This window comes from Emydura macquarii, unplaced genomic scaffold, assembly GCF_026122565.2.
Source record: "Emydura macquarii macquarii isolate MOO-44397 ecotype Brisbane River unplaced genomic scaffold, CSIRO-AGI_Emac_v2 contig_1305, whole genome shotgun sequence".
Lineage (NCBI taxonomy): Eukaryota > Metazoa > Chordata > Testudines > Chelidae > Emydura > Emydura macquarii.
The window spans coordinates 2113814-2140198 of record NW_027131442.1 but is presented as its reverse complement, the minus strand read 5'-3'; the positions used below and the strand labels follow the sequence as shown (position 1 = coordinate 2140198).

General features: G+C 56.5%; 2 protein-coding genes across 3 annotated transcripts; one reads left to right on the top strand and one right to left on the bottom strand.

Moving 5' to 3' along the window:
* Nucleotides 1–530: 530 nt before the first annotated feature.
* On the bottom strand, nucleotides 531–7968 carry LOC137154862 (glycine N-acyltransferase-like protein 3). Its single transcript, XM_067550708.1, has 5 exons — nucleotides 7858–7968; nucleotides 2758–2865; nucleotides 2296–2422; nucleotides 1953–2073; nucleotides 531–1008 (listed from the first exon to the last, which is right to left on the bottom strand). The coding sequence occupies exons 1-5, from the start codon at nucleotides 7933–7935 to the stop codon at nucleotides 531–533; spliced, it is 912 nt and encodes a 303-aa protein (XP_067406809.1). The 5' UTR covers nucleotides 7936–7968.
* An 11601-nt stretch (nucleotides 7969–19569) lies between these two features.
* Nucleotides 19570–25960, top strand: AIP (aryl hydrocarbon receptor interacting protein). Of its 2 annotated transcripts, none has more exons than XM_067550667.1 (6): nucleotides 19570–20735; nucleotides 21475–21654; nucleotides 22639–22827; nucleotides 23224–23400; nucleotides 24164–24297; nucleotides 24448–25960. In XM_067550667.1, exons 1-6 carry the CDS (start codon nucleotides 20493–20495, stop codon nucleotides 24614–24616), a joined length of 1092 nt encoding a protein of 363 aa, XP_067406768.1. In that variant the 5' UTR covers nucleotides 19570–20492; the 3' UTR covers nucleotides 24617–25960. The 2 variants fall into 2 exon arrangements, with proteins under 2 accessions (XP_067406768.1, XP_067406767.1); XM_067550666.1 differs by having other exon boundaries at nucleotides 19576–20735; nucleotides 24164–24305.
* Nucleotides 25961–26385: the final 425 nt, after the last annotated feature.

Here is a 26385-nt window from a genome sequence, read left to right as displayed (position 1 = left end):
GGCCAGGGTGTTGTCCTAGGGCTGGCAGGAGAGGGGGCGGTTGCAGCTCCCCTAGGGCCACCCTAGCTCACGGGAGCAATAGCAGTTCCTGGCTGGGAACAGGGCACTGGTGGGTTTCCAAGCCAGGCTCAGTCAGTATGTCTCAGTGGGGCCCTTTGTGCCAGCTCCCTGCCTGGCCCCGCTGCTCCCCCCATTACCCCTCACCTACTGCACCCGGCTGTGACAGCCGCCACAACCAGCCTGGTCCCTGGGGCAAGCCAGCTTTAGCACAGCTTGTGCTGCACCTAGTGCCCGGGGACTCCTCGTGCCTGTCCTGCTGCTCTGGCTTCACGCCGTGTGGGCTGTGGGGAGGAGGGCAGGAGGCTCGGTGGGGGCTCTGGGCTGTGGGGAGGATGGGGCTGAGTGGGGGCTCTGGGCTTTGGGGAGAAGTGCAGAGGCTCAGTTGGGCACACGGGGCTAGGAGGAGCAGGGCTATGGGTTCATAGTTGCTGCCCCCCCCAAGATGTTCCTTCTTCTCCCCTCCCCCAGTGTTAGAGGCTGTGGAAGCGCAGTTGTCCCCCAGAGCTGGGCGCAGGGCCCTGGACACTGGCTGGCTGTCCCTGGGTGGGTTTGGGCGTCACCACCAGCTGGTAGGACAGCCCAGGCTGGGTGTGGAAGCCGAGGCGGTGCAGGGAGCGCTGCGAGGGCTCGTTCTCGGGTAGAACCCCGGCGTACACAGGGAAGCCGCAGGCATGGAGCTGTGCCGCCAGCGCCCCAATCAACACCCTGATGTGGCCCTGGCCGCGGTGCCCGGGGAGGGTGTAGCCGTGCGTCAGGGAGGCCACGGGGTCGGTGAGGGTCCAGGAGATGGGGTGCCCCTCAGGGGTCAGCAGGCAGGCGCTGGGGAAGTGGCGGATCAGGAGGTCCAGGTAGTGCAGGCTCCAGCTGTTCCCTCCAAAGTCCCAGGTGTCGTTGAGCAGCGCGACGTGGGCGGAAGAAACGGGGGCCAGTGTGAGCCCTTTGCCCGGCCTGTAACACAGGACAGGGGGTGACAGACCCGACACAGGGAGGGAGGGAGGGAGGGAGCACAGGGGGTGGGGATAGATCTGGCATGGGAGAGGCTGAGCCAGGGGGAGGGGATCGAGCAAACAGCAGGGGAGATCGACCTGACTTGGGGGGCAGTGAGCTGGGGGGTGGGGTATCGACCTGGTACAAGGGAGAGAGGAAATGGAGCCGCCAGAACACAGCATGTGAGGGGAAGGAAGCTGGAGGGCACTGAGGTGGCACAGAGAGGAGGGGGTGAGTCTGAGGGGAGCAGACCCAGCATGGGGCAGACCGGAGGGGAGGGGATGGACCCAGGGATCTGGCATTGGGGGGGGGGAGGGGAACTGAGGGGGGCGGGATCAACACTCCCCAGGCCTTGCCTCAGTTGCTGTCTGGGGGGGGTCCAATCCAGCCCAGCAGCGTCCCGGCTGCCAATGGGCCTTGGCCAAACCCTGACCCCCCCTGACAAAAGTGCCAGCGCTCAGTGGGCATCAACCACCCTGCCCAGGGATCTGCCCCTGATGGGGAAGGAGGGCATAAAGGGGTCTGTGCTGGGAGCCCCCCCTCAGCGGGGACAGTGCGGGGTCAGGGCAGTGCCCGGGTACAGAAGAGTTACAGGCTGCCCCCCCTGCTGCTCTCCCCATCGTGGGGGGCAGAGCCCAAGGAGCCTGCCTGGCCAGCCCTGCCCCTGAGCATGATGGGAAATCCCTGGCAGCATGTGCCCGAGGCCTGGGGCTGCGTGGGGGGCCGTGGTGATTCCCCCAACCCCTCAGCACCATGAGCCTGGGGAACTCACTGCCACCAGATCCAGGGGGGCAACGGAGGCCTCTGGCCAGGCACCCTGGGGAGCTTCCCTCCCCCTTCCCTCTAGCTCTGGCTGGTTATGTCCATCACCCCGTTCTCCTTGCCCATGGCAGGGGGGCACCTACCGGTGCTGGGGCATGGCAGGCGGGTCTGGATGCAGCAGGGTCTGGTACTGATATGTCTCCACGTCGACCCCCCTGACCCTGGCGATGTCCCGGACGACCTCACACAGCCCATCCTGCAGCCCTGCCAGGGACAGCCACGCACCGTGAGCAGGGGACCCTGAGAGGTGCCCATGGACCAGGGGGTTCCCAAGCTTGGCTCATTCAGGAGCCTGGTGTGGGGGTGGGGAGCAGATCCCAGGGCTGGATGGAGAAGGAGCCCAGCTGGGTTCCTTGGGGCTATGGCCCATGTGGGGGAGGGGCTCTGCGGCACTGCCCCCATGTGTGCAGGGCAGGAGGGGCTCACCCTGTATCTGGAAGGCCTGGCTCCAGTCCACGGCGTGGCTGCTCCGCAGCAGGGCCCGGCAGGCGCCCTCCTCCTGGTAGAAGGCCGAGTACAAGTTGGCGCAGTAATTGCCAGGGTCACATGCCACCTGCAGGGGGGACACTGCCTGGGTGTGAGCGCAGCCTCTGAGCCCCCTCCCTCTTGACCCTCAGGGACGGCAGCAGGAGCACAAGGAGTCCCACAGCAGAGACTGAGGTGGTGTGACTGGGCAGGGGGTCTGGGCAGCAAGAAAGGGAGCCAGGCGGTGGGGCGGTGGGGCAGACAGAAGGGGGAGGTTTGAGATGACACCAGGCAGGGAGAGGGACAAGGATGTGGGGAAGGTGGTGGGGCAGGTATGACATCAGGTGGGGGAGGGGGAGGGGCAGAGATGGTGCCAGGCAGGGGGAGGGACCCAGCAAAGGGCCATGGGGCGAGGGCCTGCACCTCTCTGCGTGGCCGGGTGAGGACGATTTTGAACTCTGGCCATGAATCCACCAGCACCTCCTGGCCTGCCGGGTTCCCGCGGTTCACATGCATCACAGCGCCATAGACCTGCCAAGACAGGGAGGTCAGAGCTGCAAGAGGACGGAAGTGAGGGGGTGTCAGGGAGGTGTCTACGATCCCTGGGATTGGTGCTAGGCCCCAGCGTTCACACAGTCCTTGGAGGAGCCCCTAGTGCGCCAGCCCCCCCAGGAGCCCTACTCTTCCCCCAGGGCAGGCCACACATCCTCACCGCCTCCGAGACAGAGCCTCTGGGCTCCAGCCTCCTGCTTCCCCCCCGTGAGCTCTGCCCAGCACATCCCCCTGAGCCAGACAGCAGGCACCGACCTGGCCCCTCTTCGGGGACTCAGGCCACCAGCCCGGGTTGCAGGGACGCACACACACAGCGTTGTCAAGCCAGGCAGCTTTCTGAGTCTCCCTTTGCACAGCACGGGGCGGCCTTGGGCCAGCAGCGAGACCTGAGTGTTAAAGCAGCATCGATGTGGTCCAATCCCCTCCCTCAGGCGATGGCCTGCCAGGCCCTGTCAGCGTTGGTACAGCTCCGTTTCTGGTCACAGGCACTTTCCATACCCAGCTCAGAGCTGTCTCATGTCCTCCCTCAGGGCTGGTCTCGTCAATGACGCTGCCAGGGAACATGTGGGGGGTTTTCATGCCGCTCCCAGCTCAGCTCTGCCTCTGTTTCTCCAGGGAGGGAGGTCGTGCGCTGGGTCCCTTGGCTGCAGCCTAAGGCTAGTTCTGCCTGAGCCCCTGTGACTCACATGTCCCGTGTGGAGATGGGTGGAGACCCTTCCTCTGCCCCACTCAGATACAGGGGTCTGCTTCCAGACAGGCAGACAGGCAGACAGACAGGTGTCCTGAGTCTAACAGCCGTTCCTTAATGTTACAGGTAGGGGGGAAAACCCTGTCTCCCTGCCAGCCGAGCTATTTGCATTTACACTGACACCTCCAGGGTGTGGGTCTGGCTCCGGTGGCTCACGCCCTTGGAAGAGGGATTGGATTTTGTCTACAAGTGATACAGTCACTCCTAGAAGGGGGTCAAAGCCGATGTCCTGGAGAACTGTGATTACCAGCACCACCGTCCCCGACCCTTCCTGTGTCTGTGCTGGGCTCTGAGCCCTCGCTAGGGTACCTGGTGCCACATGTGGACCCTTCTCGCAGGTGGCTCGGCCTTTCAGTGTTCGCTGGGGCTGTACCGCACAGGGTCTGACAAGGGGGCAGAGGGGCTCGGAGAGCCTGGTGGCCTAGGGGTTAGTGCATCTGATGTACAGCCCCTTGCACCTCTGTCGGGGTGGAAGAGATGCCTGTTTCTGGTCCTAACCCGGGAATCTCCAGCTCTACACCTGCAGCTGGGCCTCGGCCCGTAAGGGGCCATGCGTGGTAGTGGAATTTACACTCTCTCTGTGCCTGGAGCCTGTGGGAAGCAACGTTGGCAGGGTCCTCCCTGCAACGAGGCCAAGCCCGCTGCCCTTGGCCCCTTTCCACCTCTGTGTAAGGGAACTGTTTATCCTTTACTGAAACTTAATGGGCCTTTTTGGCTGGACATCTTCTCCCAGAGCCAAAGGACAGGGGAGGGTCCATGAGGAATCAGGACCATGAGACAGACAGACCCCAGGGCCAGTGGGGAGAGGCCAACGCTCCAGGTCAGTCTGATTGACAGGACAGACAGGCCAACGCGGGAGCCGGGAGGGGGGCAGGTCCCGTGCTCTGTGATGTGACTAGGGAGCTGCGGGCAGACCTAAGGACAACGGATGCCCTGAGCCAGGCATTGGCGAGCCAGAGTGGCCCGAGGAGCAGCCCAGGGAGCCGAGCCGCACTGAGAGATGCAGCCAACCTGCAGCAGAGAAGCTGCCCAGGGAGCAGAGCTGGGCTGGGAGCAGAGAGCAGCAGCCGCGCTGGGCCTGGAGCTGGAGCCAGGGCGGGAGCCGTCCGGAGCCGGGTGCAGTGAGTGAGCAGCTGGGGAGAGCGAGGGGGGCCCTGGCAGAGGAGCTGGGGCAGGGAGACGCCACCAGCCACGAGGCCGCGCAGGCTGGACTGGGAGGGGGGTTGTGACCCCGACAGGGGCAGCGCTGGGGAGAAGGGTCCTGCCACCTAGAGCCTGGGGCGTGTGGCCACCATCCGACCCGCGGCGTCCCTGCAGCGCAGCCAGGGCCTGGGGCGTGTGAGAAACAAACTGTGTGTGTCCCTCTCAGCCCAGAGACGCTGTGTCTCTGGGTCCCTGTGCCAGGGGCGGCCTTGGGTGTTTTTCTTTAACCTGTCCCATTATTTCCCTCTATTATTTAACTGTTGCTGTTTAAACAATGGCATTTGCTCTGAGCTGTATGCACTGATCAGCGGGTCTGGGAAGCGTCGGGTGCAGAGAGAAACCCCGGGGTGGAGACACCCTAGCCCCTGTCCTAAGTGACCAGGGCAAGTCTGGTGGGTCGAGCCCACAGGAATCCTGGGCCCAGCCTTGTCGGGGTTACAGGGACTCTTCCAAGCAGGAGAGGTGGAGGCAGGTCCTCGAGGTCAGGCACGCCTCTGGTAAAGGGAGTGGGAGCGAGGACTCAGATCCTTTTGCTAACCAATTACCTGGATAAGTCAGAACTTGTGTGGCAGGCCGGAGGGGCTAGCTGGGCCCAGTACTGCCTTGTAACCCCATCAGTATCTTCCCAGTAACTACCACGTTCTACCCACTGGGAGTCAGATGAGTACAACAGGACATGGGGACCGGTGCCTGGCATGTGCCCCAGAGGAGCTGGCTGGGAGACTGCTTTCCTCTGGCATTTCAGTGCCGTCCTCAACTCTCAGAGCCTAGCCCCTCTGTCCTATTTCCTCAGTCCTCCGCCATTTTGCTCCCAGAGGCCCTGTTTCCCTATAAACGTTGCACCTCAGGAATTTGCCGTCTCTCAGCAGGACCCACCACCAGCGTCGGCTGCTCTCCTCACTTCGGGTTTACCTGACTCCCATTTCTGCGGCACCTCCCCTGGTTCCCTTCCCAGGACCCATGCTAGGTCCTTGTGGATCTCTTCATATCCAGAGCTACTGTCCAGTAACGCATCTGCCAAGCGCCCTGCGCTGCGCAGCTCCTCAGGCTTTTTAATCTCATGGGGGAGCATCAAACCCTCCAGCAAGCGCCACCTGCCCCATTAGCCAGTTGTGGAGACAAGCTCCCGGCAGGGCCGTGGCTTCCACAGACGTCACAGCCTGGGTCATTTCACACCCCAAACCTTTTCCTACAAGTCTCATTGGTCAGTTCACACTTCAGCAGCGGAGCCTCCTTAAACTGTTCCTTGTCCCCCGTATCCACGCCGTCCATCCAGCTCTGCACCTCCTGGCATTGGGACCCAGTAAGGGAATGAGACACGAGCCAGTCCAGAGGGTCAAACCACCAGCCTGCTGAAAGGCAGGGAGGTCGGCATCTGCATCCCCCTGCCTTAAAGTGGGGCCACAATTTGGTATCTAGGCTCCCTGCAGAATGGGCATCCTGGGGCTCTTTCCCCTTGGTGGGGCCTCTCGCCCCTCCTCCATCTCCAGCTCATGCTTCACTGCTTCTCTTCATGTTTTTGCTGCTCCTCAGTCAGCTGCTTCCCTTTCACAGACCGCTAGCTCCTTGGCTTTCAGTGCTAACTCCTACCGCTTCAAATCTACTGGAGGGGAACTGGGTCATGAGGACACCCAGCTGGGGGGAATCAGGTCTGGAGGATGCCCTGCTGCTGCTTCTGTTACTCTTGGACTTTCATCAAACCCTGCTTGGGTCTGGAGCCTGCTTCTGGGTCCCTCCATCCTCTCCAGCCTGCAATCAGCTGCGCCTTGTTGAACTCCCCAAGGCGGAGCCCTCTCTCCCTGCTCTGCTCTGCCATGTGCATCTCAGGGCCGTGGTCCTACACCGGCTTCTTGCTGTTCCCTTTGGCAAAGCTGGTTTTACTACTGGTGCATTCAGTATCCCACCGGTACCACCAGCTGAAAGCAAAGGGCCTGTGTCTCTTAGCTCTAAGAGAAAACGTAACCCACTTCCTCCACGGGGCAGCCAGGCAACATACGGCGCGGGGAAAGTGAGGCACACAGAGAGGTCATAAGACACTACAAAAATGCCCATTTGCCACGGGGTAGAGCTTGGGCTTCAGAGTCACGAGGGGACCATGGGACATTCACAGACAGAGGCGGGGTGGTGACAGCCACGGGGACCATGATTGGCTGGCACCCAGCTGTTCCGCACGGTGAGGGGCTGCCAATGTATGCCACATTTCCACTGGCTCACGCAAAACCTCCCACATTGCGACTGGCTGGCCCAGAGCCCCCCTGCTCTGATTGGATGGACAGGTGCAGCCTGCTACACTGGGTGAGCAGCAGGTATTTTATTGGCGGGGTGCTGGGTTTGGATTTTGGGAGGCAGGAAGGGCAAATGAGGTGAGGCTCCCTGGGAGAGAGAGGGACCTCCACCACCCTCTCACCCAGGTGATTAACCCACCACCTCCCCCACTGCTACCCTCCCCACCACTGCTACCTTTACCCGGGGCAGGCAGCCTGTGTGACGAAGTGGGAACTTTCTGTTGTATGCTTCTCATTCCTATGTGCGGTTTCCATGGCGTTCTGCACCAGGGTCTAAGGACAAAGGGAGGGAGCCAGAGCCAGACACGGGGCCAGGATGGGCTGGGGGTTCACCTTCCCCCTGTGCTGACCTGAGGAGTTCCCGATGCTGTAGCCAGGGGACTAATGAACAACTACCATGTTTTGCCAAGGTGGCCGGTGTCTCTGCAAATGCTCACGTTTGCATCGCGCCCACATGGGCCCAGAACAAGCCTCCAGCAGTGGTCTAGCTGGGCTAGATTTGCTGTGGGGAGCCATGGAGGGAGACCCATCGCTGGAGTCCCAGGGCCAGCCATGATGGAGGCCGTGCACCTGCCCCAATGGAGCTGTGTGGATGAGAGCCTGTCCCTGCACTGCTCCCCCCGACCTGGAGAAGGGGCCTGCCCCTCAGCCCAGTCTGTGCCCCATCACCCAGGGGACACAGAGGGACCTTCCCCTGCTCTCTGCCCAGCCCCAGGGTGGGAGGGATCTTGTCACCGGCAGCGTCTCAGGCAGGCCTCGCTGTAGCAGCCCCTCCAGCAGCCGCAGCTTGGAGGAGCAGCTCAGGATCAGCATCTCTGGCCGGGAAGGGCCTTCACAGCTTCCAGCGGGACAGTGCGGGGGGCATCTGCAGGGCAGACAACCCATCAGTTCCCTGTGACTGTCTCCCACCCCCACAGACCAGCGGAGAGATCCCAGCCCTGCCAAAACTGTAAACATTATGTGTAGACCCCACAATAATTAACCAGTTTGTGTGCAGCCCCCATGTTCACCCAGAGACTCTCCACTAACTAACCAGGCTGTGCTCAGCCCCCATGTTTACCGGACCCCGTAATAACTAACAAGTCTTTCCAAAGCTCTCATGGTCACCACAGACCCTGCACTAACCAGTGTCTGTGCAGTTCCTGTAACCACCAGAGACCCTACAATAACTAGTGAGTCTGTGTGCAGCCCCTGTGAACCCCGGAGACCCTGCACTAACTAACCAGGCTGTGCTCAGCCCCTGTGCCCACCAGAGACCCTACCGTAAGAAGGTCACCCTAGGGGCATGTGATGCCAGGGCTGTCTGAACAGGGCTAGGGTGGCCCCAGCTGCTCCCACTCACCTGGGGGTGAGTCTATGCCAGGGGATGGAGCAGTCCTGGACACGCTTGGCGTCTGCCTGTCTCTGTTGCGTCCTTCAGGGGCTGCTCTAGTCCCTGAGCTCCGCACCAGTGAACCATTAACAGAGTTTGTGCCGGCCCCGGGGCAGTGACGTCCTGCTGATCGTGTTTTTGCTCTAGGCAGAGGTGGAGGGCCTCTGGGGAAATTCAGATGCACCCAGAATGCATCAGGGCCAGAGCAGAGTGAGAGCAGGGGCTGCCTGCCCCCCAGCACCACTGATGCCCCTCCATCCCGATCGGCAGCCCCCTGCTATCCCAGCCCTGGCTGGGCTCTCTCTGCCAGTGCCCCTCAATCCTGCCTCGTCTTGGTCACTGTGTGTCCGTGCTGCAGCTGTTTGAAGGCTAGAAGGGGGCTTCAGGAAAGATTTCTTCCAGGGTGGGGTCCCCATCTGTGACCCGTCCTGTGCCCAGGGTAGCCACCTGAAAATGCCAAAGTCAGGGCAGGCTGCAAACGGAGAGCAGATTCTCCCAGCACTGGTGGGTGACACTGAAGTCAGGCTTCCCAACCAGCCACAAACTGTACTTCTGAATCCCCACAGAAGCCAGTATACAAATACACACAGCCCCCTTTACTCCATTTCAGCCTCTGGCTCCCAGTCAGCCACTAGGTCCAGTAAAGAGACCAGTTATTTAAACGCTACACTCTTTACTAAATAGGTTCCCTCTGACCCCAAAGGGTCAGCCACATCACCAGTTCAATATAAGTTTGGATCTTACCTAAAATATCATACTGCCAGCCAATCCTTTAGTAACTAAAACTAAAGGTTTATTATAAAAGGAAAGAAATAAACCATAAGAGAAAGGTTAAAGAGTCAAATCAAATCAAACACATACAGATGATTGTAAGTCCATATTGTTGAAGTAAACTGCTTAGGCCTTAAACTTTGGTCAAGAAAAGTATGTCTTATGGGTAAAGGGAGAGGGTAAATCAGAGAGTGAGAAAGTGCTGAAAAATGTAACTGTATGAATCAAAAGAAAAAGCTTGTATTGCAGTCTGCTTATGTTTGTAACCTTGACTGATGATAAGAAGAATGAATGCTGTAATTCTAACACTGTTATAAATATATGTTAAAATCTGCCTGAGGGCAGAGACCCTTTACTGACCAGAGGCAACTCTGTCAGTTGCTCTCCCCTTGCATGTGCTTGTGCTTCATAATAATAAGAGTCTCAGATCTCTGATGAGCCTCAACTAAAAATGCAGAGTGAAGTCTCGTTTCTTCCACAATTCTTTGGTGCCATGACTCGGATCGCTAAATGGCCAGTCAGGACCCCACAAGCTGCAGGCCGTCTCCCTCCGAACCCTGGCATGCCACACCAAGGTAAGAGACCTTTTGAAATCTCTGATGGGGTGCTCGGTGGAGGACTGCCCGTGGGGTTGGAAATCCTGAACATTGGTTGACGTGATCTGAACTTTTGAAAGGAGGCTCATCAGACATACTGGTTAAGGTATAAAGGTGACTAGTTAAAAGAGATTCTGAAAAGCTGGCAGTGTGTGATTGTGGTTATAACCAGTGTGTGAATTGAGACTATAACCAGCGGGATGTATGAATTGAGATTATAATGTGTGAATTGAGACTATAACCGCTGACCAGGTCTAGGACTTAAGCCGAATTCAGCCACCCCAGGGCTGTCTAAAAGGCAGAACTGATCGCAAGGGGGCTCGGTGGAACCTTGTGACCCAGTGGGAATGACTGTCTTTCTTTCCTCCCCTTTATCCATGATAATGAGCCTGAAGCCACAGTAGGAGACACTGCTGGAGTGCCTCTGGCATTTCCCTCAGACACGCCCTGTTGGCAACAGGACTGCCTTTATGAACTTTGCTGTGTGATTGTGCCCGTGTGAATTGAGAAAATGGGGGTTGGAGAGTCAAAGGATGTCTCTGTCCTGCCAAAGGGAACCCCAGCATTTTATATGTGCACACATTATGGCCAAAAGACTTGCAGATATTTGGCTAAGTGGAATTGGTATACCAGAGGTGATCCTAGTAAGCAGTTTCCTTTGACTGGAACTTTTGATCTAAATAAAATTGTACACCTCTGCAGAGCCCTAGAGTCACCCACACAGGCTCAATGGGATGCATGAAAGACTGCATGAATCCTGGGTGAGGAGTCTAAAGGACTCCCAAGAGAAATTGAAAATTCAGATAAAGGAGCTAAAGACCCAATGTAAACCTGGCCTGGCTTGCCCACCTAGCGCTCCATCTGTTCCATTGTACCCCCAACTTGAAAAGGAGGATAAGGAAGGAATGGCTGAGGATATAATAGACTCTTCCAGTGATTTTCCTCCATCACCATATAACCCAAACAACCAAGGGGCGCCTCCACCACAACAACCTTCAGCCCAGGTAGAAACTCCGCCTGACAGTCCCAAGGAAAAGGATTTGGATCAGACTTTAAACACCATAAGCCCACAAGGTCCAGCCTTTCATACCCGGCATCAAAAACTCCTGATTTCTACCTCACACCAAAAACCTCTGACAACTACCTCACAGGGAATTTTTCCTCTTCACCAATTGCCAGGCTCGGACGGGGGCTTGGTAATGGTCCATGCCCCTTGGTGACCAACAGATTTAAGGAATCTAGTCAAAGAATTTCCTAACATAAGAGAAGAACCTCTGAAATTCAAAGAAGAATGACAAATTGCTATAAATGATTATAACCCTAATTGGGCAGACTTAAATCAAGTAATGAGAGCTGTTATGCCTGCTGAAGTGCGCCAGCACTTGGAAATACATGGACGCTGGCCTCAAGCAGACCCAAATGATTTGGAAGCTTTGGATGCCGCCCGAAATAGACTTATAGAAGCCATCACTCGTGTCTGTCCCAGGAAAACAGATTGGGCAAAAATAAATACTTGTAAACAAAGCAAAGGTGAATCGCCAGCAGACTATATGGACCACCTTAAAATTGTTTTTGATAGGCATTCTGGCATAGAGAATGCAGCTGATACAACTACTGAAGCCTCTGCTGCAGCTTTTGTTTAAGGTCTCCTGCCTAAAGTTCAAGAACAACTCCGTTCTATTGCAATAGGCTGGAAAACTAAAACACTGGCTGAACTTGTTAGTATTGCAAATCATTGTGTGGCCTGCCAGGAAAAAATGAAAGAAAGCACAGAAACTAAATTGATGGCTCTTCAAATCCAGCATTTTGACCCCAACTGAGCCCAAGGTAAAGAAGTTAATAGAGGGGACTTTAGGGGTTGAGGACAGGGTTGTGGAGTGGGACGTGGTACCTTTTCAGCCCCAGGAGATTCTTCCTGCCACTATTGTGGACGGATGGGACACTGGAAAGCAGATTGTCCAAACCGACCTGGCCAGTCGGAGCGGACATTTGGGCCACCACCTCCTCCTCCCCAAAACCAGACTCAACCCTCTTATCAGGACAGCCTGGGGAATAGTAACTTCATCAATGCACCCCTTTTGTCAATAGATCAATCAGGTCCTTTTGTGTCTTGCCTTATTGGTGGGAAACCAGTAGAATGTCTTATAGACACTGGAGCTAGCAGGTCCACTTTAAAAGCCCAGGATTTTTCCTCTATTCCCTTATCTACTGAAATTGTAAATGCAGTAGGAATTTCTAACCAATTAGTACCGCACCCGGTGTCTAAACCGCTATCTGTTTCTTTGGGACCTATTTCTGATCAGCATGCTTTTCTTTTAAGTCCTTCTTCTCCAGTTAACCTGTTAGGTAGAGACTTACTTTGTAAACTTGGTTGTACTATTTACTGTTCACTAGATGGGGTTTATTTGGACCTTCCTTATGAAAATGAACTTGCTGTTTTGGCTGTACCACCTGAACAAAGACAGGATCCTGAGATATCCAACATACAGAAAACATTTTTGTCAGTGGTTCCACCCCTTCTTTGGTCCCAACATGCCAATAAGGTTGGACAAATTAGAACAGCTCAACTTGTTAAAATTCAACTAAACCCACCCAAGCCTCTGCCTAAAATTCCTCAGAACCCCTTGCGCCCTGAAGCAGAGGAAGGAATACACCCTATGATTACAGCCCTTCTAAAACAAGGAATTATTGTGCCTACTCAAAGCTCCTGTAATACCCCAATTCTCCCTGTTAAGAAACCTGGGAAAGATGTTTATTGCTTTGTGCAAGATTAAAGAGCTGTTAATTCTGCTGTTTTACCTACCTTTCCTGTTGTGTCTAATCCAGCTACAATATTGTTTTGTATTCCACCAACCTCCAAGTATTTTACTGTTGTGGATTTATGCTCTGCTTTCTTCTCTATTCCTATACACCCTGACAGCCAGTTTCTTTTTGCCTTTACTTACCAGGGGCTCCAATTCATGTGGACTCACCTGCCCCAAGGTTACTGCGAGGCCCCCTCTCTCTTTGCTCAGATTTTAAAAAAAAGATTTATATGATATAGTGTTTACAGAAGGTTCTGTTTTAATTCCATATGTGGATGATTTGCTCTTAGCCTCTCCTTCTTTAGCAGCCTGTAAAAAGGATTCTTTAACCCTGCTTTCTGCTCTGGCTCATAAGGGACACAAAGCCTCTAAGGAAAAATTACAACTTTGTCTGCCCCAAGTTCATTATTTGGGCCATAACATTTCCACAGGTGAATGACACCTTTCCAAAGGTCGGGTCCAGGCTAGCCTGCAGGTTCCTAAACCCACTACTGTGTCACAAATGAGAACCTTTTTAGGCATGGCAGGCTATTGCCACCAATGAATTTTGGGCTATGCCTCTATTGTTAAGCCTCTGCAAGAACTCACTCGACTTGAGACTCCTGAACCTCTTCCCTGGTCTGCCAAGGCAGAACAAGCTTTTACCTCTGTAAAACATGCACTTTCTAGTGCACCTGCACTTGGTTTGCCTGATTATTCAAAACCTTTTATATTGTTTTGTCATAAAAAAGATGGGTTTGCTTTAGGTGTCCTCACACAAATGCATGGGGATAAGCATAGGCCTATTGCCTATTATAGTACTACCCTGGACCCTGTGGCTGCAGGGCTTCCATCTTGTCTCCGTGCTGTTGCAGCCACAGCTGTCTTGGTTGAAACCTCGGAAACCCTGGTCCTTGGCTCTCCGCTTACTGTCTCTGTTCCCCATGCTGTTGCAGCTCTGTTGTTGAAAACCAAAACACAGCACTTATCTAATGCTCACTTAACAAAATATGAAATTCTTTTTTTGTCTGCAGGCCATATTACTCTCACCTGGTGTCCGGTCCTCAATCCTGCCTGTAGGAAGGCGCAGTGGCCTTCCTCTGAGCCTGGGCCCGCGGAAGGGCCACAGGCACCCAATCAGACGCTAGACTCGCCGGCAGCCCAGTCTGCCCAGCAACCAGGCAGCTGGGCCCCGATAGGTCCTGCTGAACGGCCAACCCGGCAGCAGGGGGGCGGAGCCTTAGGGAGGGCGGCAGCTATAAAAAGCGGGCCCTACAGCTCAGAAGGGAGAAGGCTGCCGGCGGAGACAGACGCGTTGCCTTGCTGGCTGCGGCCAGGGGCTGAATCATGCCAGACTACTGCCGCAGGTAACCCCCTCCCGGCCTTGCGGCCCCGGTGACCCGCCTCTAAGGCCTGGGTTGGGCCTCCGGGCCCTCTGGACTGGCCGAGGTCTCCAGGGCCGAGGCGCTGGGCCCAGCCTCAGGCCCGCAGCGGCTGGGATGAGCCACCTGAACCAGAGAGCTGGGAGTTCCGCCCAGAAGCTGGTCCGGACCTGGAGGAGCTGCCAGACGCCCAACCCCAGGAGGCGGGATCCGACCTGGAGGAGTTGCCAGAGGCTGAACCGTACCCCCAACCCAGCGATCTGGAGGAGCTGCCCCTCGCTGAGGAGCTTCCCAACCTACCCCCCGTCGACGCAGAAGGACTGACCGGCCTACCCCGTGCGGTGTACCCTGATGATCCAGAGGAACCGATGGACATAGGTAGTGGGGAACCTGGGGAGGAAGGAGCCCAGGGACAGCCAGAGGCGTGGCTGTACTAGGGGTAATGCCCAGTCGGCGTGTTGCGGCAGGAGCCCCGCCGACTGAGTGGCAACACCTGTGCCACTGCTAGGGCCCTGGGCTGGGACGCAGTGGAGTTAGGTGAGCCTGCGTCCCCCTCCCCTCCCCCCTGATCCTTGCCAATCCCCAAAAGGGAAATAGCCTCTGCCGCCCGCTAAACTCGAGCCACTGCTCTTTGCTCGCCCGCCCTGCCTGAGGGCCGGGGCGAAAGACTCCTTGCTCGCCCGCCCTGCCTGAGGGCCGGGGCGAAAGACTCCTTGCTCGCCCGCCCTGCCTGAGGGCCGGGGCGAAAGACTCCTTGCTCGCCCGCCCTGCCTGAGGGCCAGGGCGAAAGACTCCTTGCTCGCCCGCCCTGCCTGAGGGCCAGGGCGAAAGACTCCTTGCTCGCCCGCCCTGCCTGAGGGCCGGGGCGAAAGACTCCTTGCTCGCCCGCCCTGCCTGAGGGCCGGGGCGAAAGACTGAAAGACTAACATTCCCCTGTCTTGTAGGAAGGCGCAGTGGCCTTCCTCTGAGCCTGGGCCCGCGGGAGGGCCGCCAGGACTGGACCGGGCAGGAGCCCGTCCTACACTGCCTCATTATTACCCACCCCTCTTGATGGTGAACCTCACGATTGTTTGACTGTGACCGCGCAGCTTACTATGCCTCGAACTGATCTTAAAGACACCCCTTTGCAGAACCCAGAATTGATTTTCTTTGTTGATGGCTCTTGTCAAAGAAACTCTAAAGGTATTCTTGTGGCCGGCTATACTGTTTGTTCTCAACATGAGGTAATTGAGAGTTACCCTCTTCCTTCTGTGAACTTTGTTCAAGTAGCTGAACTTTTTGCTGTAACTAGGGCTTGTATCCTGGCTAAAGGTAAATCTGTTAATGTTTATACTGACTCCCGTTATGCCTTCGGTGTTGTCCATGATTTTGGTCAACTCTGGAAACAAAGAGGCTTCTTCACTTCGGGAGGCTCACATATTAAAAATGGATCTTATGTTGCTGCTTTTATTAGATGCTTTACAGTTACCTTCCACCATTGCTGTTGTTAAATGTCAAGCTCACCGAATTCCTTATGATGAAGTTACTCGTGGGAATGCTTTGGCAGACTCTGCTGCTAAGGCTGCGGCCCTTTCCGCACCTCAGGCCACATCAATGTTTTTGTTCATGTCAGTCCAATCTCCTATGGCTACTCCTGAGGATGTTGCCCTCCTCCAGGATCAGGCCCCAGAAAGTAAAAAGAAGTGTTGGAGACTGGCAGGGTGCCTATTGCACCCAGACCATTTGTGGCGCTCCCCGGACAGCCGCCTGGTTGCACCCATGGTCCTTTTCCCTTACTTTGCTCGATTGCATCACGGGGTAGCCCACTTGAGCAAAGGGGGGATGATAGAAGCAGTGAAAAGGGATTGGTATGCCCCCACTTTCCCCACTGTGGCTCACCAATATTGCCAAACCTGCCCTATTTGTCAGGCTCACAATATGGGTAAACCTGTAAAAACAAAAAGGGCAGCACATCCCCCACCATGGGGACCATTTGTAAATATTCAGATTGATTTCATTCAAATGCCAAAATGTGTTTCATATGAATATGTATTGGTAATTGTATGTATGTTTTCAGGATGGGTAAAAGCTTACCCATGTGCAAAGGCTGACACTATTACAGTCAGCAAAAAAAATTTGGGCTCCTTCGGGACGTGGTGCTCCCAGCGAGACTCTGCACTGTCAGCAGGCAGCCTGTGCAGCAGGAGGGCAGCACAGAGAGACAGAGTCTTAGCCCATGTTCAGTCCAGCCAGCGTTAGGGTTCTACCCAGCCAAGCTGCTGGAGAAGCCATCCTAGCCTTGTCTCCATCTGTCAATCCCAGGGGAGAGCTGCTGCGTCTCTGGGAGCCACGTACTTATCACCCCTCCTGTCACCTCTCAGTCCATTGCCCTGCCCAGCAAACTATGCTGGGGTCACATGCAGCCTGCCGGAGCTTCCTGCTGCAGTCAGTCCTTGGGGTTCCCAGTGTCCTCCTGGATCCTCCATCGACGTGGGTCAGTTTCCGCCTGCCCTTTAATGCCCATTCCCACCACTGCCCATCTCCTGCTCGGCCCCAGGAGCTGCATTTTAACCCTTCTGCTCCCATCGGGGAATGACACCAAGCTGGTAAGTACAGAGTCCTACAGGCAGTTCATTCGAATGTTACCATTTCCACGGGTCACACCCTTGATACACGACCGAGGAGTGGGGGGAACCGGGTCTGTGGGGGCTGCAGCATTTGGCTGCTCAGGGAACTGGGATATAGGTTTGCGTGGAGGGGTCTGGGCTTGTGCCACACCCTCCCAACCAAGGGCCACAGAGGAGCTGTCACTATACCAGACAGATGCCCGCAGGGCCCAGCGAATATGGATTCCCTGGAGGAATGACATCCCTGCGCCAAAGTTACAATTCTCATCATAGCGACCCAGGTCTCTTGCCCCTGAGTCCATAGTCAGGCAGCTAAATTAGTGTCCTGACCCTGAGTGGCACTGGGCCCCCTGGGCAATAGCTGCCCAATGGCTCAGGCTAACACAGGGCTTCTGTTTCAAGCTGGAGTTTGCATCTCTGAATGATACAAACACGGTCAAGTCTGCCTGGAAATTGGCAGGAACTTCAAAGGAGGAGACTGGTTGTGCCACACAGGCCTGTTGGTGGTTCACTATTGCATCAGCAGCTCTTGTCAGGCCTGACATACTCACTGCACTTAACACACTGCTGGCATAATCTGTACCTAAAAGGTGCCACGTGAGAGAGAGTTGGAAAGAGAATACCTCACGGATCGCTAGTGTCCTTGCAGGAGGTATGTGTGGGGAGTGTACAAAGAGTTATGGGCAAGTGCAAGAATGATGGTCTTCAAATGTGTTTGGCAAGCAATGCATAAATCCAGTCTGCCCTAGACAAAGGAGTGTGTTTGTCTCACTAGCCTGGTTGTCAGGCAGAGACAATGAAGGTACAGTTCCATAAAAGCTAAACAAAGCTGTCAAACTGGTGATGGGGAGGGAGGAGGTAGCCTCTCATGGGAGGTCTGAGCCACAATTGGTAAGCTATTGACTCAATGGGCTGTATATAACATTAGTGTATTATGATACTGTAACGAGTGAGGTCTTTTATGAAAGCCTGTGATACACTGGTAATGAGTGCCATTGTGAAATGTCTGTAGTAACACTACATGAGGAATTACAGATATTCATGGCTATTATGCTTTAAAGTCTGCGACCAAACAAAGAGAGAAACAGGTTTTCCCCAGACAGGGGGGAACTGCCTGTGTCCAATGAAATTAAGCAAGGTGTGACCAAAAACAGTGGAATCCCCATTTATCTACGAATCATCTGGTGGGAAGTCCATAGGCAGGGAAGAACAGCATGAGGTCATCCTGAGTCTGCGGACAAAACAACAAGTTTGGGAAGACATATGGAGGGAGAAAAAGCCACATTGACATCCATCACTGGACAGACACAAGGGGCCAGAGCTCATGCAAGCTGAGAAAGATGGGTCCTTCAACCAAGGGGGGGCTGAAGTCTCTGGAAACTGAATCTAGGTGAGAAACCTGCTTCGACAAAGATCTTTCACCTAGGAAGGCAAGGAAAACCAGCCCTTTGTACTTTTACGGATGGACCTGACTGAAGGAAAGTCAGAAGAAAAAGATTGGTAAGAAATCTACCTTTGAACCAAGGCTGTAGCTTGTTAAGTCTTAGTTACTAGAAGCATATTTTACTCCTATTTGCTTGTAACCATTTTTGTCTGTATCCCTTGTACCTGAACTCACTGGAAACCTCTTTGTTAATAAAAACAACGAGAGTCCTGTAGCACTTTAAAGACTAACAAATTTAATTTCTGCAGGCATAAGCTTTCGTGGGCTGTAACTCACTTTGTCAGATGCAAGAAATAGAAATCAAATGGCAGGTATATATATATACATCCAAGTTTAAGGAATAGCAATGGGGAAGTAGTTGAGGCCTATTCACAACCATTGATTAGGAGGTGACAATTACTTCTTGTAATGAGATAGCCATTCCAAGTCCCTGTTTAAACCCAGTTTGATAGTGTCAAGTTTGCAGATCAGTTCAAGCTCAGCAGTTTCTCTTTGAAGTCTGTTTTTGAAGTTTTTTTTTTGTAAAAGTATGGCAACTCTCAAGTCAGTGACAGAGTATCCTAGGAGATTGAAGTGCTCTCCGACTGGTTTATGGATGTTTCTATTTTTTATGTCTGATTTGTGTCCGTTTATTCTTTTGCATAGTGACAGTCCAGTTTGGCCAATGTACATGGCAGAGGGGCATTGCTGGCCCATGATGGCATATATTACATTAGTAGATGTGCAGGTGAATGAGTTCTATATGGTGTGGCTGATGTGGTTAGGCCCTGTGATGGTGTCACTAGAGTCGATGTGGGGGCAGAGCTGGCAACGGGGTTTGTTGCAGGGGTATGTACCCGAGTTAGTGTTCTTCTTGTATGGTGTATGGTTGCTGGTGAGTATTTGTTTCAGGTTGGGGTGCTTTCTGTAAGCAAGGATAGATCTACCTCCCACAGCTTGCTGTATACAGACTAACACAGCTACCCCTCTGGAACCTTGTTAATAAACTTGTTTTACTTTTAATGTACATGTGCTGCATTTGAACGGAAGTGATTGTTAGCTCCCGTTGAAGTAATAAGCTGTGTTTTTGTCTCTTTAAAGGAAGAACAAACATTATGAATTCTCTGAGTGCTCCAGGAGAGGGCAGGACACTTCAGGGGAGATGACTCTGGGGAAATTTGGGACTGGAAGCTGTTACCCTGCAAGTAGTGACCCAGGCTGGCTGAGATGGGCGGGGGGAGCTATTGTGTTGTAGGCCAGCTGCTGCCCCAGGCATGCACGGCACACAGACATTCAGGGACTGCATGCTTGTCTGCTGGCGGTTGGTGCCCGGAGCAGGAGCCATAGTAGCAGAGCATCCACAGCACCCAGGGCAGGCAATGACACAACCCTTCCCTGGTTTGGATTGCACCCTAAATTGTGACTGTGGTCTGAGGAGCAAACTGGAGCTTATTTGAGCAAGGGGCATCAGAGCCTTGGACATGGGCAGTTGTGCCTGATGCTCAGAGCAGGAATCAGGCCTAGTGGTCATAGCAGGAGTTGGTCACCAGGAATTGTAGCTCAGGGGCAGAGCCACTCTCAGGAATTGGAGCTGAGGGTCAAAGCTGGGTTACCTGGAGTGGGAAAGGGGGGTGCAGAGCTGGGAACAAGCAGGCGCAGGAGTTATTACAACCATGAGCAAATACTTTGAACAGTCACCAAACTGCAGCTGGGGTTAAAAGCCAATCTGCAGACTCTTCCCACCAATGAGGCAGGCTGCTACTGGCCAGCTGTGCTCATTAGATTGCCCAGAAAGTGGCTGTGCTGCAGGTCCTGCTTCCTGATAGGGGGGCCTGAGATGCAGCCCCCCACCCCTCACACAACTGGTTGTTAAGATTTCAAAAGTCCTTCATTTATGGTTTGCAGAGACAGGACAAAAAGCAGCAGGGTCCCCCCAGCGCTAGGGTGCCCACAGATACCTGGCAGAGGGGGTCAGAGTTGAGACCTGGCTCTGTAGTGACTTTTGCCATCTCACACAAAGCCCTGGGCACAACCTCCCCTCACACCATACACAAGTGCTCCGTGGGTAGGGCTCAAACCCATGGCCTTACACTCCCCCCCCACCCCATCAGCTTCTCTAGCTGGGAGCAGCAGCAGCAAGCTCCTAGCTTGCTACATGCTGCAGCTGGGATTCCCAACCCCACAGACCTAGGGTGGGGTGAGACCAGGAAAGTGGACAGATGTGGGGGGAGGACGGCTGGGGCAGGTAAGGGGCACAGCGCAGAGTGCTGCCGTCAGTAGGGTTCAGAGTGAACAGTGCCTGCCGCGTGGACCTCCCAACGCCAAACTAGCCGTTTCGGAAAGAACCGAGCGCCTGCCGCGCCGAGATTTCCCGGAAATGGCCGAGTGGTTCCGGAAGTAGCCGATAGCCTCTCGCCATAGACGAGCTCTTCCGTAAATGGCCGAGCATCCGCCCCGTGTAGCCGAGCATTTACGGAAATGGCCGAGCGTCTCCGGAAGTAGCCGAGCCCTTCCGGAACGCCCTGGAGACTTCGGAGCTCTCCGAGCCGGCGGCGGCGTAGAAGCCTCTATAGGAGCCATCATGGCGGATCACGTCGCGCAGCTGCGGGCCGACGGGATCATGAAGAGGCTGGTACAGGAGGGCCGGGGCCCGCTGCCCGACTACCGCGACGGCACCAAGGTAAACAGCCGGCTGCCCCTCCCCTTCGGGACACGGTGGGGGCGGACCGAGGCCAGGGCTCGGCGAAATCGGGCGGCGCTGACATGGGAGTAGTCAGTGCGCATGCGAAATCGAGCCGGTACTATGGTGACGCGCCCTGCCTTTCAGCACCCCGCTTCTATTGGTGCTGTTGCCAGTGACGTATGGCCTCGTCCTGTACGCTGATTGGTCATTCACACTAACGGGGCGGGGCCCGCTCGGCTTAACTGAGCGACCGGAAGGCGCTTTTGCCTGCCCCGCCTCCTCAAGGCGGTGTTGTGATTGGCCAGCGGCGCTGCAGGCGGGGGACTCCTGGGGAAGAGGCGCTGTCTGCCAGGGTGGAGCGTGGCCCAAGCTGCCAGCGCTGAGGCCCCGCCTCCTAAGGCTGGGGGTAGGGTAGTGACCCACGGTGGGATATTTTGGTAGGGTCTCTCTGTTTTTTCATTGGCCAGGGCCTGGCTCTGGAGGGGCAAATGGCAGCTGGAGCCATTGGGGCAGCATAGGCCCATTCCTTGGCCCAGCGAGCCTCCCCTGGCCTGACAGGGTCCCATCACTGGGAGTTATCAGAGGTGGCGAGAGCTGAGAATCCCAGTGCCAGCACCTGCACCTTCCAATGAGAGCCTGGGTCTTGGTGAGCAGTCACTGACCCTTGAGCCTCATTGTGTTGTGTGGGGTGTGGTGTGGAACAGCTTTATCCACATTTGCTCTCCCTCCCACCCAGGCCACTTTCCACTACTGCACCATGCTGTCTGACGGGGAGTGCCGCCTGCTGGATGACAGCCGTGCCCGTGGGAAGCCCATGGAGCTCATTGTTGGCAAGAAATTCAAGCTGCCTGTGTGGGAGACCATCCTGTGCACCATGCGGGAGGGGGAGCAGGCTGAGTTTCTGTGTGACACCAAGGTATCCTTCCACCGTACCCCTGCTGGCCCCACAGCTCCCTGCGTCCCTCCTCCAAGCACCACCCCTGGGGGGTGGGATATAAGCCAAGCTCCTGTGTGACATCAAGACCCCCCTATCCCCATCAGGGATTTCTGTTGCCTGTGCTGTGACCCCAGCTTTGAGACACTCTCTGGGGTGCACCCTTCGATTTTGCAAGACTCTGGACAGAGCTTTCCACAAGGGCAGGCCATACAGCCTCAACGGCTCTGGACCTTCAGGCTCACCAGCAAGTCCAGCCGAGATCTGTTGGAGGCTTTTAGCAGCGAGTATAGCTAGACCAGCCAGGGCTCTGTACTGTAGAGCGCCAGCATAGCTGTGTCGGCAGAGGGTTAGCTCCGATGGAAGGCAGCAAGAGATCTGCTGCTATAGCTACCCTGCCTCCCCAAATGCTATTTGCTCTGCTGACAGCAGCACTCTTGTCGGCGCAGTTGTGTCTGCGCCAGGAATTCAGCCAGCTCTGCCGGTTGGGGGCTGATTTTCTCGCTCTTGTAGCCAGCAGAGCCTTGCAGCACAGACCAGGCCTGTGTCTCCCAGCAGCCCCCAACTCCTCCCGTCTGTACCCAGCCCCAGCCAGGCCCCTTCTGGGTCAGTGGGTAGGCGTTACCTGGCTCCTAGGTTCCTGCTGGGTCTCCATTCGTGGGTGTTGAATCCAGCCCACCGTCATTAATGGGTCTGGTTCAAACCCAGCTGGCGCAGTGGTGAACCCCTGGCTCTGAGCTCCCAGCCCCAGGAAGGAGAATGATCCCCCTTCCCCCACCCCACCAGCCATGCAGAGTGGGCCGCTGCCCAGAGTCAATACCAGAAATTCCTGCTTTCAGCCCACGCCCCAGGTTCCTGTGGGATGCCCCTGTCCCCCGCTGCGTAGCACTGACGCCCCTGTGCCCCAGGTTCCTGTGGGATGCCCCTGTCCCCTGCAGTGCAGCGCTGACACCCCTGTCCCCCCAGCACGTGGTGCTGTACCCGCTGGTGGCGAAGAGCCTGCGGAACATCGCAGCAGGGAAGGACCCCCTGGAGGGGCAGCGGCACTGCTGCGGCATTGCCCAGATGCACGAGCACCACTCGCTGGGCTACCCTGACCTGGATGCCCTGCAACAGAATCCCCAGCCCCTGATCTTCGCCATTGACATGCTGAAGGTGAGGGGGGCCTGGGGACCCTGACCTGGGGATGGGGAGGGAGGGTGCTTGGAGGCTTAAGGGACCCTGCTGGGAAGGGGGACGCCCTGTGGTCCCTGACCTGCAGGGGTCCTAAGGGAGGGGCAGTCCTAGGGAGGGGGTGGTGGGGTGGGATGTGGTGCCTGGGGCTGGACTGGGGCTCTCCCCCTGACAGGTGTGGTGCCTGGGTTTGGGATGGAGGGGGATGGGGCTGTCCCTCTGACGGGCATGGTGCCCATGGCTGGGGCAGGGCCCAGGGTCTCTCCAGGTGGGCGTGGTGCCCATGGCTGGGGTGGGGCCCAGGGTCTCTCCGGGTGGGCGTGGTGCCCATGGCTGGGACAGGGCCCGGCCTCTCCCCCAACGGACACGATGTTGCAGGTGGAGGCACCTGGCTCATACCGGCAGGACCCATGGGCCATGACAGATGAGGAGAAGATGCAGGCCGTGCCGCTGATCCACGAGGAGGGCAATGAGCTCTATCGCCAGGGCAAGGTGGCCGAGGCGGCCGCCAAATACTATGATGCCATCGCCTGCCTCAAGAACCTGCAAATGAAGGTGAGCCACGCCCCAGGCACTGCATCCCCAGATGCTGGCCCTGATCACGGGGGCACAGGCCCCTCCAACCCAGCTGCTGCCCCTGTCTGGTTACGCTGCGGCGCCTGGCGTGCCAGTATTGCCTCCTTCTACGCAGTCTCCTGGGAGAGCTGCTGTTCCCGCTGAGCCCTCGGCTTGCTTTCCCCAGAGCGAGTTCCCCAGCTCAGTTTCAGTCCCCCATTTCACCTGAGCTCCAGCAGCCAGAGATCAGGCTGCCCTGTCTCCAGAGAGAGAACAGGGCAGGGTTTGTTCGACCCCTGGCCCACCGCACAGTGACACCTCGGGGCAGCCGGCCTGCTGCCCCTGTGCCAACGGTCCTCCTGGTGTCCATCTCCACCGGGTGCTCTCCGTCCTGTGCCTCTTAGTCTGTCTGTGAGCCTGGTTCCTAGCCCAGCTGCCTGCAGGGTCTGTCCTGTCTGGAACGGCCCTGCAGTTGGCAACACAGGGCTCACAGTGGCAACACACCAGTGCCGCCAGCCCCACCGGCCACGTGACTGCCAGCAGTCCCTGTCCCTGTCCCAGAGGAGGAATTAACACCTTCACCCCCTGTGCAGAGTGGGTGGGGAAACTGAATCACGCACATGGTTCAGGACAATATTTTCCCCAGTCCCCAACCCCAAGTGCTGCTCCATCGGAGCAGCACCAAGTTCACTGTCTTTCTGGGATCCAGCCCCAGCCCCCCCCCCCCTTAGTGCCTGCACCTCACTCCCCTCCCCCCTCACAGGAGCAGCCAGGCTCCCCAGACTGGATCCAGCTGGACCTGAAGATCACACCCTTGCTGCTGAACTATTGCCAGTGCAAGCTGCTGTGCCAGGAGTACTACGAGGTGCTGGACCACTGCTCCTCCATCCTCAACAAGTATGAAGGTACTGAGCTGGGAGGGGCAGGGCTAGGATTGCAGGGGGCTGCGGGCCAGGGCCGAGGGGGGAAGGAGGGAGCCCAGGGCCGGGATAGCAGAGGTTGTGGGCCGTGTGTGAAGGGTGCCGCCACTGTGCTCTCTCCCCACAGACAACGTCAAGGCCTATTTCAAGCGGGGGAAGGCACATGCAGCCGTGTGGAATACGGCCGAGGCCCAGGCCGACTTCGCCAAGGTGCTGGCGCTGGATCCGTCGCTGGGCCCTGTGGTGGCCAAGGAGCTGCGCAGCCTGGAGACACGCCTGCGCCAGAAGGACAATGAGGACAAGATCCGTTTCAAAGGCATCTTCTCCCAGTAGCGGCTGTGCCAGCCCCACCTCCGGGGAGTAGCAGGGCACCGCCAGAGGTGGCTGCACAAGGCGGGGGGCTGGGTCAGCCCCCGGGACCATTGTGCTCCGGCTCCCGCAGCTGGCAGCTCCCATCTGTCTATCCATCTGCGCTTGGCCTGCCCCCTGCGTGCCTCTGCCTCGCCTCCCACCCTCAGTAGCCAATAAACTGATGGGCTCTGCCCTCCCTGCCTGAGCCAGTCCAAGGAGGCAAGAGCTGCTGCCATCCCCCGCCACCTTCCTCACTGCTTCCACATCACAAGACCCCATTAGGCCCAGTCCCAGGCACCCTGAGGCCCTGCAGCCCCTGTTACGTGGGGGCTGAGCTGGATTTGATGCCTTGTAACTTGTTTATTTGCTGGTCATAGTGGGGTCCCTGCTGATTTTCTGCCCCCCTCCCCTTCCAGTTCTCAGCCTGGCACTGCCCCCAGCCCCTGGCTGTTAGTGACAGCAGGGATGAGACTGGTGCCTGGGCATAGAGCCTAGGGCAGCTGCAGCGCTGTCGTGCGCCTGGGAGTCCATCACAGCACGAGAGATGGGGCCTTGGGCCCCCCACCCTCTGATCATGCTGCCATGGGGACAGGGGGCTGGCCCTAGGCCCTCCTGCCTGGGGTCAAGTGACAGGAGAGGTTCCCTCTTCTCTTGCTATCTGTGTGGGGTGGGGACAGGGCCTGTGGATGTGGGCAGCTCCCCTGGGTAGGGAGGGGCTGGGGGGAGCAGGGCTGCCTGTTACCAACTGATGTGTCAAAGTCTCTAAAATCCACCTGCAACCTGCGAGCGTCTGGCATTGCTGCGGCACCGCCGGCAGGAGCTGGCGCTATGAGGGGAGCAGTGGGTGCTGGGGCCTCAAGCCCTGGCACTGTTTCACCAGGAGGGCAGCCTGAGCTGGTGACTGGCAACTGCTGCCCGACGGGAATCTGTGCCCTCACCTGGCCTGCTTCCCTTCAATGGGGAGTGCAGGTGGTGCCTGCCAGGGGCGGTCAGCCCAGCCTGGCTACACGGGGGTTTGGGGAGTGGGGAAAAGGCCCTGAAGTCGATGGCCAAGGGCTGTGCATTCAAATCCTGCCGGAGGGGGGGGACGACAGGCACGTCTGCAAGGCGCGGTGGCTCGCTGTTACAGCTGAGTGGGCCTTTCTGGTTAAGGACCGACTCAAGCACTGTCAAACCCTTGAGTGCAGGAGCTGAGCTGTCAAAGTGCTGCCCCCCACCAGGGACTGGGGGGTGAAGGTGGGCACCTAAGATCCAGCCCTCTGCACTGCTCTGCTTTTGTCCTGTTCAGATGTTTCATAGACGTTAAGGTCAGAAGGCCACAGAACCTGCCCCACCCACTCCTGCGATAGGCCCCGAACCTCTGGCTGAGTTACCACACTCCTCCAGCCTTGATTTAAAGACTTCAAGTGACAGAGAACCCACCATTTACTCTAGTTCAAACCAGCCGGTGACTGAGCATCACACTGCAGAGAAAGGCAAAAAAACCCAACACCCCAGGGTCACTGCCAATCTGATCTGGGGGAAAATTCCTACCCGACCCACACATGGCGATCAGTTAGAACTGAGCAGAGGCCAGCTACCTGGGAAAGAATTTTCTGTAGTAACTCAGAACCCTCCCCATCACTGGCCGGCGGAGGTATTTGCTGCTAGCAGCCACAGATGGGATACCTGCCATCAGAGGCAGTCTTGTACCATCCCCTCCACAAACGCACCA

What these genes read in the sequence shown, in the direction of transcription:
- LOC137154862 (XM_067550708.1), bottom strand. Translation starts at nt 7,935, where the DNA reads ATGCTGATCCTGAGCTGCTCCTCCAAGCTGCGGCTGCTGGAGGGGCTG. An exon ending in GCCTGCCTGAGACGCTGCCG is followed by an intron (nt 2,866 to 7,857) that starts GTGACAAGATCC and finishes CTGTCTTGGCAG; the next exon opens with GTCTATGGCGCTGTGATGCA. An exon ending in TCACCCGGCCACGCAGAGAG is followed by an intron (nt 2,423 to 2,757) that starts GTGCAGGCCCTC and finishes TCCCCCCTGCAG; the next exon opens with GTGGCATGTGACCCTGGCAA.
- AIP (XM_067550666.1), top strand. Translation starts at nt 20,493, where the DNA reads ATGGCCGAGCATCCGCCCCGTGTAGCCGAGCATTTACGGAAATGGCCG. An exon ending in TCGCCATTGACATGCTGAAG is followed by an intron (nt 22,828 to 23,223) that starts GTGAGGGGGGCC and finishes ACGATGTTGCAG; the next exon opens with GTGGAGGCACCTGGCTCATA. An exon ending in TCAAGAACCTGCAAATGAAG is followed by an intron (nt 23,401 to 24,163) that starts GTGAGCCACGCC and finishes CCCCCCTCACAG; the next exon opens with GAGCAGCCAGGCTCCCCAGA.